The sequence below is a fragment of the Triturus cristatus genome, chromosome 2_2, assembly GCF_964204655.1.
Source record: "Triturus cristatus chromosome 2_2, aTriCri1.1, whole genome shotgun sequence".
Classification (NCBI taxonomy): domain Eukaryota; kingdom Metazoa; phylum Chordata; class Amphibia; order Caudata; family Salamandridae; genus Triturus; species Triturus cristatus.
In genome coordinates this window covers 946,500,835-946,513,596 of record NC_140582.1, presented here as the reverse complement: position 1 = coordinate 946,513,596, position 12,762 = coordinate 946,500,835, and the positions used below count along the sequence as shown (strand labels likewise).

At 41.9% G+C, this 12,762-nt stretch overlaps 1 protein-coding gene across 1 annotated transcript in view; it reads right to left on the bottom strand.

Annotated features, from left to right (window-relative positions):
- Positions 1-12,762, bottom strand: part of ADGRA3 (adhesion G protein-coupled receptor A3) — a 399,594-nt gene that overhangs the window by 85,848 nt on the left and 300,984 nt on the right. The window contains exons 13-14 of the mRNA XM_085642355.1: positions 9,613-9,826; positions 4,071-4,279 (exon numbers count right to left, since the gene is read on the bottom strand). Coding sequence (XP_085498481.1) covers positions 4,071-4,279; positions 9,613-9,826 — 423 coding nt within the window. The remainder of the gene's footprint in view (positions 1-4,070; positions 4,280-9,612; positions 9,827-12,762) is intronic.

Here is a 12,762-nt window from a genome sequence, read left to right as displayed (position 1 = left end):
GCTTCAGGTAGAAGGGCTCTGGGCAGGAGCAGGCCGGCGTCCGATGTTGTATCGGTAGCAGCGACGCCTGGAGGACAGTGGATGAGCTTGGGAGGGGTTAAGGGACTCCCAGGGCTATGCAGAGGACAGATCGGTGCAGAGGGGCAGGCGTGCAATGGCCATTGGGCTGAAAGGGCAGCCGGACGGTAAGCCAGGGTATTGCACTGGCTGTCCTAAAGCACTGGCATTCACAAGCCTCTGCATTTATGTTTTTTTCTTTTAGCAGCTTCCCCTGCCGAGCGCTTTCACTAATCATGCGCCAGACATTGCCTCCTCCTGCGGGATGGAAATATCAAAATAAACCATTAGTGAAATTGCCATGGAGCAGATCGCACACAGAAAGGAGGGACAAAGACTTATAAACACCAATCTAAAGCCAGCATTTCAGAATGCCACACATAGCAACCAATGACAATCGAGGGAGTGTCAAACGCCCACAGAAGAGGATACAGGTCTTCCAAAGGACCTAAAAAGGGGGGAAGGAGCTGGTGGTGCTGTTTTTCTGTAAGCAGCAGCCATCCTCAATCTTAAACGCGCTGTTTCATACTAAAATGTTGTGCACGGTCAGTCGAGGGTTACCCTAATGACTGCTGCCCTGATGGTCGACATCCCCCAGAGACGTTCCTATATTTGGAATCATTGTTGCAAAAACCATGCTCATCAGGTTCATGAACCATATTGGTTAAAAAACAAACAAACAAACAAAAACCCAGATGTGGTGAGCTTAATTTCAATGAAAAAGGCAGCAACTATTACTCCTGGGTGCATCCACTGCCAGCCAATGGGTTGAGGGGCCTCCACCTCAAAACTAAGGAGGCCACCCGATGACCTCCTCTGTCTTATGGGACAGATCTGCAGTGGGTGGGTCACTTGGGATTAGCGGCCTCTTAAATAGGTCCTCCCCCCCCCAAAAAAAACCACAAGGGATCCGCCTATACAACGGACAAAAATAACAAGATGGAACAGGCACACAGATGATTGGAGTCACAAAGAAACAATGCTTTGATACTAACTCACTACCGCACCTATTGTGAGGCTCATTTGGAATTTAGGATCAACCCATGAGTCAATACTACAATATATGGTTACAGCAGCAAATTGTTGGAGGACAGCAGTAAAAAAGAAGGAGGCTTCATTTCTCCCAACTACTTGGACCAAAGTCCTCGGTTACCCAGACTTCTACTGACATCCAAAAGCAGAGTGTGTCTTAAATGGGAAACAAGAAACGTGCGGAGATTGAGATAGTTTTATACCAAAGGGCCACCTTTGCCATTTGAGGCATGCAAGTAATCCTCTAGTAAGAGATATGTTTCTGCCATTGACTTTTTTGACTATTCCCAAAGATTAATCGCAGCAGAATTGGTAGAGGTGCTTTCATTTTTCAAGCTGCTAAACATTGGAACCTACTTCCTATTGACTTGATTTTAGCTCCCTCAATCTCTAATTTTTGTTTGAGACTAAAAAACGTGCTTTTTAAATAGGGACGCTTTTTTAGATGACTAGGCCTTGCATTTTATCCAGTAACAAACTCTAGTGAGGGTAGCTTTTGTGCTCTATTTGTTACTTATTCACTCATATTTATAGACAAATTAAATGGATCAGCAACACAAAGAAGTGCAAACTAAGCTCACTGTATTTGGCCACGACAAAAGCTATCATTGCACAACCCTCAAGAGCTAAACCTTTTTCAAGGTTGTGCAAGCCGTTGATGATGGAGGACTAGTCTAGAAAACCTTCATGCATCCAGGCCTGGGATCAGGATCTTGCAAGTCTGTTTTCATTCAATAAAAAGAATCAAACAAAAGAAGCACCATTTTCTTGTTTGGAACAGGATCATCTACACAGTTACAGTGTAAAAATAGGGTACCAACACAAAATTTCCTTTATGTCGGCTGCTACAGAGTATGCCTAATTTTTCAGAATGTATGCAAGATTTATCGTTGAATGTGGCTATTTATTAGAAAACACTTACATTGGTAAAAAGTTAGTATTGGACCATATGTTTTCAACAAATTACAATGGTGAGTGATATGTGGCACTTTTTGCTCGAAATATGTAACATCCCCGAAAAGCGGTCTGCAGGCCAGTCATTGCTGGTATCATCTCAAACCTTACTATGAGGCGGAGCTGCATGAGTCAATTCTGTTTGCAAGCAGTGAACCTTTAATATATTTTATCACACAATTTTACATTCCCACCCCTCCTTCAAATGCATTGGTGTTTCTGTTAAAGCAAAAAGAAAGATGGGAGTTGGAACAAGAGTTTGGCCCTAAAATACCTTTTCAATCTAGGATTTAAATATTATCTGAAGAAGCTTTCGGTTGTTCACCTGGTATAGCATTGATCATAACAAGACCAAACCTCAAATACCTATCACCAAAACAGAACAGTAAAAAGTAAGGAATGCTTTAAAAAAATAGGAATTTTATAAATTACAAGGTCTATGAGATTGGGGGTTATGTTTGTACTTGACCTCCTGCAGACTAAGGCAGCCTCATGTCGTTCAGCTGCAGGGCTTGTCGAGTGAACTGAAGGGATTATATACAAGTTAGACTGAGAATGGAGAAAGGGAAAGTGGTTTTGGAGAAACGCCAAAAACATGGTCTGTGGAAAACTGCATTCCCTGAACCTTAGGCTGTTGGATCAGGTCTCAGATAGAGCTGATGCGGGATGAACTTGCTCTTTTATGGAACTCAATCTTTGGAGTTTCACAAGACTGTTACGGACTTGCTTTTGTGGGAGTGTTCATTTTTCTTTCCATAGGCATTTCCACTTATTGCTCTTAGGTTAGTTTTTAGATAATGCTATTGGTTTGATTTGCTGTTTGTTTTTTGGTAACTACATACAAATCACAAACAGGCTGATTATTTGTAGTATTTTATATCTATGCCTTTTCAAAAGCATGAATCACTGTAAAGTTTTGGCTAAAATTTCTGACAGTCTTTTCAAACCAAACTGTTCAATGAGCAGCTTCATTTCATGTACGCGGATTTAATATTATTCAAATAAACCCCCACAAGTGAACTAGCCTGGTTAGGAGAGAAGAGCAATGGCTTCACTTGTTTTTGCATTTTGGACATATTTTTCTGCTTTAATTGTTTTTATGCTTTGTTAGAATTTATATAAAATACAATAACGGAACTCCCTTTGCCTTTATACATGAATTACAATGTCAGGCAATAATTTATGGCCTACTATTTGCTCTCCTTCCCAAGAAAAAAGTTCACATTTAATCAAAAAGATTTTTTTTAATTATGATGCTTTAGCCCTGCCCCCTTCGGAATGTTAGTTTAGTCTGTTAGAGGTTTGATGCTAGATTTTTCATTATTGTATGATTTCAATTCCTGTTTGTCCTGTATTTTTTCCTATGCTGCTGCATCTGGACTGAATTACCAGAGCTATGAAGGAAAGGTGCTTAATATCTTTAAATCACTACCATTTACAAAAACATTTAATCAGATTTCAAAATATTAAAAAACAAAATACATGGGGTACATAAGGCTCAGAAAATGGGAAATTTGATGCACTATTCAGCCGTAACATTGTCTACCCCCTCACACAGCCCACATACACGGACCACAGAAAGAATTATGTAATATTTAAGATAAATGACAGGGCACATGTAGGTTCTAGATTCTATTTAAAAGGTCAACGAGCAAGGATTTTCCTGGGAGAGATGGAAGGAGATGTGGTCTTGTGGTAACCTGCCAATTTTGGAAACTGGATTTGAATCCCAGCCTCGGCCCTTGCCTGGAAATTGTGTGAGTCTTGGCAAATTGCTTAAACTCTGCACTTAAAATGTAAATATATGAAATGTAATTGTAAATATCAGAAATCAAATTGTACACATGTGGACTTAATGAAACTATGTAGTTCAAATACGAATCATGCATTGTCTTCAATCTTGTCCTATAATGTACAGTGCCCGATGTGAAACTGCATGTATTGCTTATGACGTTTCTGAAGTGCATACATGTTAGACATACTTATTATAAAGCAATATACATTTAGTACAATGTGTTCTTTCATACCATTAACACTGCATAGTTACTGAGGGAGTTGCACTGAATAGTGGTGATATTTTCATCTGAAAACAAAATGTGGCACCCATCAGATTTCCATCCTCCTTGTCCATTAAGCAAATCGAAATCCCACTGTGCAGCAACAGCGTCTGATCCATGGGCAATGCGACGGAGAGTCACGTTGATAGGAATTTGTTGTGTTTCTCTGCTTAGACCATCTAAAAAAAGAAAAGAATAACATTATATTCATATACATGGCAAATTATAATATAATTTTTCCTGGACTGTGGGAACTTGGCTGATAGGTTACAAAAGTAGAAGAAACATTGCTTTATTTCATCACACACATTCAAAAATCAAAAACAACAATTCATTGAACTCTATGGACCCTTTGCAAGGTGTAATGCAAGCCAGAATATACACCATGCTGTCCACCATCTACCACAAACCCACAAACTAGAACTCTAATATCCACTGAAACACTACCTCGGATAGACTGGTTTTAAAATATGCAGGCAACAGTAAATGTACATTGAATTAAAAGAATTATGTTACTTACCTAGTAAGCATTTGTTCAAGGCATGCAGTGCTTTAGATGCACATGCTCTGCCTACTCCTGCCATCTGTAGGATTTTGAGTTGTGCAAGTAGTTTTTCTTTGAAAAAGAATTTCGAGTTACATGATCGAGAGATTCCTACTTCTCGGTGATACTTTGCATGGGCATCGGCTCCTTTATTAGTTTGTTTTACGGTAGGTGGGTGAGAAAGGAGTATAAGAAGGGTGCAAGAACAAAGATATACAAATGTTTCACATAAGTATGAAAATGTAACAGCAACAGCCGCAGGCGTCCAGAGAGGAGGGAGGGTGCATGTGAATCAATAGCACTACATGCCACGAACAGATGCTTACAGGGTAAGTAATATAATCCATTCGATAACAGATGCACATGATCTGTGAAGCAGTCCTTCCTAAAAAGCAGTGGCTAGCCTGTAGGAGTTGCAGTAGTTTGAAAAAGAGTACATAGCACTCCCTTCCCTACATTGGCTTGTTGGCAATCAAAACATCCACACGGTAATGTTTGATAAATGTGTGTGGGGTAGGCCATGTAGCTGCCTTACAAATGTCAGCTATGGGATTATTTCCTAAAAAAATCCATAAGCTCCCTTTTTATGAGTGGAACGTGCTCTGGGAGTAACAGGTAAAGGTATTTTGGCTTTAATGAAGCAAGTTTGAATACATTTAAATATACATCTGGCTATGCCAGATTTGGATATGGGGTTGCCTTTAAGAGATGGAAAAAAGGCTACAAAAAGTGTTTGTGAAAAAGTGCCTCTTTTTGCATGCTTAGCTCCCACTTTTTACCTGGTTTTGATGTGGTTTCAAATGTAGTCTACCGGGTCCCTGCCAACCAGGTCCCCTGTGCCAGTGCTCCTTCTCTACAAATTCCCTAAATGGCACTTCTGCCCCCATAACACCCTAGTAAATGGTACTCTAAGTACCTAGGGCCTAGGAGCTGAAGAGGGGCCCCTGGTATCCACTCCTTGGGAACTTGCCACTGCCCTTGGAGTTTGTAAGCCCTTGTAAGAGGAAAAACGACATAGTTGACATGGCACCCTGTCTGGATGTCATGCCAGCAAGTGCTGTCTGATGGTATAGGTAAGCCACCCCTCCAGCAGGCCTCCCAGCCCTAAGGCAGGGTGCACTATGCAACAGGTGAAGGCATATCTGCATAAGCAGTAATGCCCCTACTGTACTGAGGTCCATTCCTTAATACTGTAAGTGCCAGTGAAGTCATAGTACATGGGCTGGAAACTTGACATCTTGAGTTCCCCAGCACCATGATGGCGCCACTGAACACAGGAGTGTTTGGTGCCAAACTACTCTCAATAAATCCACACTGATGCCATTGTGTTTTTTTTTTGTACCATATAGCCAGAGGGCACCGCAGAGGTGCCCCCTAAAAACCTACCAACCTTGGTGTAGTCTCTGACCGGCCGCAGGCAGCCAGTCGCCACCAGAGATAATTCTGAACCCCTGGGTGGAGAGCCCCTGATCCAGAAACAATGCATATCCTGGGCAGAGGAGTCACACCTCCTCCCCCAGGATGGGCCAGTGCTCGACGGGGGAAGCTTCAAAGGCATGCAACCTTAGTAATACACCCCTCAGCCTCTGCTGCTAGCAGCAGATGTCAGCCCCAGGTTCACACCCCCACTTTGGGTGGGCAAAACCAACTGAAAAGTTAGAAGAATAGGTGTGCCCACCTCTGCTAACACCACCCCTAAGGTGGGGGAGGTGAGGCGAAGCACATCTTTCAGTCCTCGCCATCTTGAAGATAGAGAGACCCTTTGAATCAGGGCTAGGTCTATGACCCCCCCAATAGAGGGTGTAGTCACAATTAAGACTATGACTGCTTTGGCACCAGCCCTACTGGCCTGTCTCCAGCTTCTGCGAACCTGGGACCAGTCTTGCAGCCAGAGACCTCTGAAAACCTTGGGAAGATTGTCGCATTCGAGAAAGACTTTAATCTTCTGTGGACAGCGGATCTTTCCAAGACAAAACAAGCTTCAAGGGCCCCGGATCCAGGTAGATCCGTATTTCCTGTCTACTATATAAACGATGCCCACGGCCTGGTCGGAGTGGCACACCTGTGCAGTGAAATCTCACCAGCGATCCTGACCTCGTGTCCAGTGTTGGCTGACCTCTCCTGATCCCCATGACGGTGCATGCATGTAAATCCAGAATCTCACCGGGACCGGCTCCGATAAGAAGAATCTGATGTCGAAAGGTACCCCTGCACCGAAGCCCCTGGGCCTTGGTGAGCTGAACAGACAGTGCCCCTATGACCCCCTACATATCTACTTACTTCTTCTGTTGTTGGTCATCCTTCTGCAACCTCCAAAGCCACGCCTGAAGCCTCTTTGCCAAAAGAAGAATCACAACTGAAAAGCATTAGGCGCCCAATGTCGAAATTGCACCCAGCACCCAGCACCCAGTCACGCCTGTGTGTATGTTTTGTGCTTCTTTTTGCCCCCCTCCAGCCCGTGCTAACCCCAAAAGCTTGGCTCCTGCAACTGATTTACCTACCGCAAGCAGTGTGGCTCCAGGAACTCCCCAGTCTCCATTGAAAAGCAATGGACTGAACTCTAGTTTTGACCTGTGCACCTGGCAGCCCCTGTGCCGCATGTGGTGCAGTTTTGGTACTCACCTGACCCTTGGCACTTGCTGACCTTTGACTCCGAAGACTAGGATTGTAAGTGCAGTACTTACCTGTTTTTAATTAAAAACATACTTAGATTATTGTGAAGATCCTGGTCTTAAAATAAAGTACAAAAAAAGTATAACTTTCTAAAATTGGTCTGGATCTCCTTGAGTTGTGTGTCTATTATTGATCACTGTTCTACAATAAATGTCTTACACTCCTCTGTGTTAGGGCTATTGCTTCTGCCCCCACGCTATCACTAATTGAGCACTTTGGGATTTGCATTGAGCCCTGTACACTTTTGGGGAACCACTGGACTCATTGCTGCTAGGTTGTTACCGTGCACAACCATATATATAGCCAGCTTCCTACATTCGCTCACACAGCATGTAGTGAGGGCTGCGATTTAGATACATACATTGCTATGTTGGCATAAGCGCGTTAGATGTTAGAAAGCCATCTTGCCACTTTTTGCTGCCTTTGCACACGACACTGCAGATACATGTTATTATTTGAAAACTGCTTGCTCGCCTTTTTCTTCACATGAGAACTGTCGGTTGTTCACATCCCTAGACGTGCGCTGCGACCTTGGTCTGAACATTGTGTAAAGAAACAGTCTGGGTCGCCAGACAATGCATGTTTTTGAGTTCAGGTTGATCGGCCCACTATTTAGCCATAACACGCACGCAGCTGCAAATACCTGAAAGTCGAGTGCTTTTAATATTGCAGACTGCATGCTTTACACACATTCAGAAGAAGAGCTTTCCCAGGAGCAGAGTACACCTGATCCTGTGATGTGATTCCACTAGGCTGATCTTTACGGTATGGGGTTCCCCATTCAAGCCTAGAGACCTTCTACTAGTCTAATAATATTAGTTTACTAGCGAAAGGAAGGTGGCTGTATTCCACTGTCACCATATTATGATTTCTCCTTTCATTTTCTATGGTATTGTAACAATGCTGATGGTTTTGATTTTAATCATTTGTCTGCTTATGTTAGCCAAAGTACTGCATCTAAGGACACGTAGTTTATAAAATAAACCTTTTAAACTTTACCGTGTCTCTGATTACTCTTGTTGTGGACTGATATGAGAATAATTACGAACAGGTATTTCTGATTCCCACCATTCCTGAGACTACTCTAAGTCGCTTTTTCTGGGTGGTCTATATATTGGGACCTCCGAGATAATACGGATAACGAATGGGACACTGATGCTGGTCGGATAGGGGTTCTGGGTTCTGAGGTGAGATTTTGGTACACCACAATTCACTGAGGTCCTGGTTTCCTGCGATAGTTCTGTGCATGAGCAGAATCCCTGCAACAAACACATGTGTGTGGGAACCCATGTGGGAGATCATCTTTAAGAATAATGACCTCTAGAGGGAGCAGAGCTGAGAAGAGAAGAAACCCAACGCACAGAAAGAGTTTCAGGCCTGAACAAGAAAGCTGATAGTCTAATTTAGGGTACTCCATAACATTAACATGCCGGTATTGTTTGAAGTGCTGAAAAGATTCCCAGACAAGAGGGGGTAAGTCCAGCATGTCATTCTATAAAAAGATTCTATAATGGAGAACCCCATTATGTGAATTTTTTTTAAAGTTCAACATTTGTTCAGCAATATCATATATGTTTTTTAACTTTTGATATAGAATATCAAAGTAAAGAATCACATTGAGAAAATGAGACCTTAGTTTGACATTCCACAGGGACTTTAACGAACATAAATAATTCTGCACTAGGAATGTTGTCTTTACACTGTAGAAAGCGTTTTACATTTTTCTTAAAGGCTCTAAGATACAGAAGATAGATAGAAATAGAAACCAGATCGTGTTTTTCCCTCATCAACATCTCAAAAAGGATTTTATGATGTTTCTTAAGGGATCCAAAGAAACCAATTTGCATCCTTACCTGAAATCAGACTTTTCTTTAAAAGCAAACAGGCACCTAACTTTTACCAAGGTAATACAAAGTGGTTTGCTCCACAGGATAATTGACAAGAGAGCTTCAAAACTGTCAATCCAGAATTTCCAGGTCTTCTACATTCATAATGTGGGTCATTTGCAGAAGCAAGGGACACTAGTCTATCTACATTGTGTATGTTGTCCTATGTTACTAAAAGATGGCTATTTCCCTTTGAAGGATGTCAAATACAACTGAAAGAACCTTGAAGCTATAACTGTGCATGCCCTTGTCTCTAAATGTAAAAGGTTAATAAGAAGCACAACACATACATTCATGAATAAATCTGTATAAAGAAAGAACCATGATGTATATTAAGTTCATACGCAACTTAAAAAATGGGTGCAGACTGTAAAAATGTTCTGTTACACTATTACAATTAGAAACTAACCTATTTTAGCGAGTATGACAGGAGTAACTACTGTCCTTCGCTTCCCATCATCAGCCAAATTTGTTGAATTTCCAGTAGCAGGAAAAAGCTTCCCATTCCGGAAGGCAATCAGCTGAAGCTTACATACCGATTCATCCAGAGGCTGAATTTCTCTTTTCTCCTTTTGTGAAAAAAGAGCAAAAGGCAGCTGGATAGAAGCTTCCACAACAGTATTCTGGAAAATAAAGGAATTCACGTTGTTACGAAAGCAAAACTAAATCGCACACATTTCTACATTTTCTATGCAAAGCGAAGTAAATACATGCTGTGATATATGTGGCTGACGTGACATTTCTAGTAGATATAACACTGAGGTAATTCAGAGACAAAACAAAGATATTAAGATTTTTTTTTGAAAGATGCCATTCAACACTGCGGAATGCCATTTAAAAGCCAGCAGTTTTTAGCACTACTCACTGAGAAACCTAATAAAGAAAAGAAACACTGGATACGGAAGCCCACCTTTGGAGAAGTGGAAGATGGGTATGGCTAGTTGCATGAGTTACAAACGACCCATAAACACTGCCAGTGTATATGGTTCTGTCACTGCCACTGTCCATTCAAACATGGTAGAATCTGGAGAGAATGCGGCCAGTACCAAGGAATTCAGGCAGATTCCGGTCTGTGAGGAATTAGGTTAAAGGGTTATGGAATGATCATTCCATAACCATAACCCTAGGGTCCCCGAGGGAACTTGTGCACTCCCTAGGGGTAGTGCACAAGGTCTGACCTGAGGCACAATCTACAGGAAGGATTTGGCAATGGTCTAAGAAAGATGTGTGGGACAGACGTAGATATATGTACTAAGGTGGAGATGCAAACCATTGTATCGTTGTGACGAAACAAAATATACAAATAAAATGTTTTATGCGGAAAAAACCAAAAAGCAATATTGCCAGGAAAATGAAACCCAATTCCTAAGATGCGTTCTTATGTTTTCCCAGTCTGCAGATGAAAACATTGTTTAATTTTATCAAGCATACTAATACATAGTAGTAAATTCAGCAATAGATTTCATACAAAGCCATGTGCACACCTGAAACTGGCCAACCCATATTAGTTAAAAATGTTGATGTCTACATAATTATACCTAATAGGGCCTTTTTATCCGATATGTCTTGACACAAAAGGTCAATGATGTATAGATCATGTTGTCCTATGCTTATAGAGTAAAACTAGACATATATGCCAAAAGCCTGTCAAACTCACTCTCCTAATCATGCGAGATGATGACTTGTATTTATAAAGTGCAAAATGGAGTACCCGAAAAGGGTGTCCTTGTGCTGAACTCATTTGTCCGACATTTGTAATAACTACATTTTTAGTTTTGAGTTTACAGAATCTTCAATGGTTTGCTTCTGACCTGAGACTTAAAGGCATGTTATTTAATAGTTAAGGAGCCAAGACTGAAAAAAAATCTACCTCCCTTTCTTTCCAGCTTAAATTTAGGAACACTTATAGATGAAGGTCTTTTGGGCTCAGCATTCTTCTCAGTTGATATTGGGCTAATTTACATTAGACACTCACTAGACCAGTTTTGAAAAATGTGCACAGAATTTGACTCTATTTTGAAGTGCAGTCTGATTGAAAGACAGCCAATGTAGCTCTTTCTTAGTATCTGATGCAAACTCATACTATTGACTCGCTGCTAAAAGTTTGGCTGCCCAATTCTGAATTATTTGGAGGCGTAACATACGTTTTATCTGGAGTCCCACATACAGAGTACTGCAGTAGTCCAGGTGCGAAAGAATCAACGTCGGGACCACAGGTCTATGAGTCTGCTTAAGAAATAAAGGTAGCACCTTCTGTAGAAGCTTTAGGTACATAAAACATGATGTTCAGAATTGGATGACCTTTCTGTTCATCTTTAATTCTGAGTCAATGATTACTCCCAGGCTCTTTCCCGTTGGCATTGGGGTCGCTGCACCTCCTTGCTATTTAGGCCACCAGTTTGGCAACTTTGGTATAGATCGGGGACTGAAGAAGATTACTTCAGTATTGTCTTCATTTAACTTAAGGGCATTATTGCAAATCCAATTCTTCACCTTTTGCGTACAATTATGGAAATTTCCTGCTGTCTTTGTTACTTCAGCCACTAACACGAAAATTGGGCTGTCATCTACATATGACATCAGTGACAACCCAAATCCTTATTATCAGAGAGGCTAATGGGGATATGTAAAAGTTGAAAAGAGTTGGGCTTAGAATAGAACCCTAGGGAACGCCACAGATCAAACCTATTGAGCAATCAAACTGGTGCCTTGTAAATGATGCGATATCTACTGGAAGTGCACTGGGTTCCTTCTAACCAGGTTCGCAGGACCAGAGCCCTTTCCCAAAACTGTAAAATTGTTTCCCCAATTGGCAAAACCTTCAGCACCCTCTGTAGGGCCAGAGTAAATAGTATCCTAATACCTAGTGCCGGAGGTACTAAAGAGGACCCCTAAGGGCTGCAGCATGATTTGTGTCACCCCAAGGGTCCCTCACCAAGCACATGCAAGATTGCCATTACAGGATGCGTGTATTGATGCAGGCAAAAGTGAAAACATAACATGTCACACATCCCTGTGTGCCAGGTCTTTAACAAAGCATATTTGTAAGTCGCCCCCATAGCAGACCTAACAGCCCTAAGGTAGGGTGCTAAATATTACATGTGAGGGCATACCTGCATAAGCAGATATGCCCCCTCTGCTGGTCAGTCCTACTACTGCAGGTACAAGTCAAGTGTTCAGGGAAGCCATCTTAAGACGTGCTGGACACTGGTGAAAACGAGTTCCCCAACTACATGATGGCTTCACTGAAAATAGGGATGTTTGGTATCAAACATCTCGTATTGGTAAACCCACATTGATGCCAGTGTCCGATTTATCAATACATGCACCCAGAGGGCACCTTAAAGGAGCTCCGTGAAAACTTACCAGCCTCTGGTGTACTTGCTGACTGGTTTCTAACAGCCTGCCACCCGAGACACTGTTCTGACCTTCTAGGGTGAGAGCCTTTGCTCTGAGGAGACCCAGAACAAAAGCCTGTCTGGGAAGAGGGTGTACCACCCCTTTCCCACTGGATGACCTACTGATTAGCCACCTTGGGCCAGCAAGCTTCTAAGAAGCT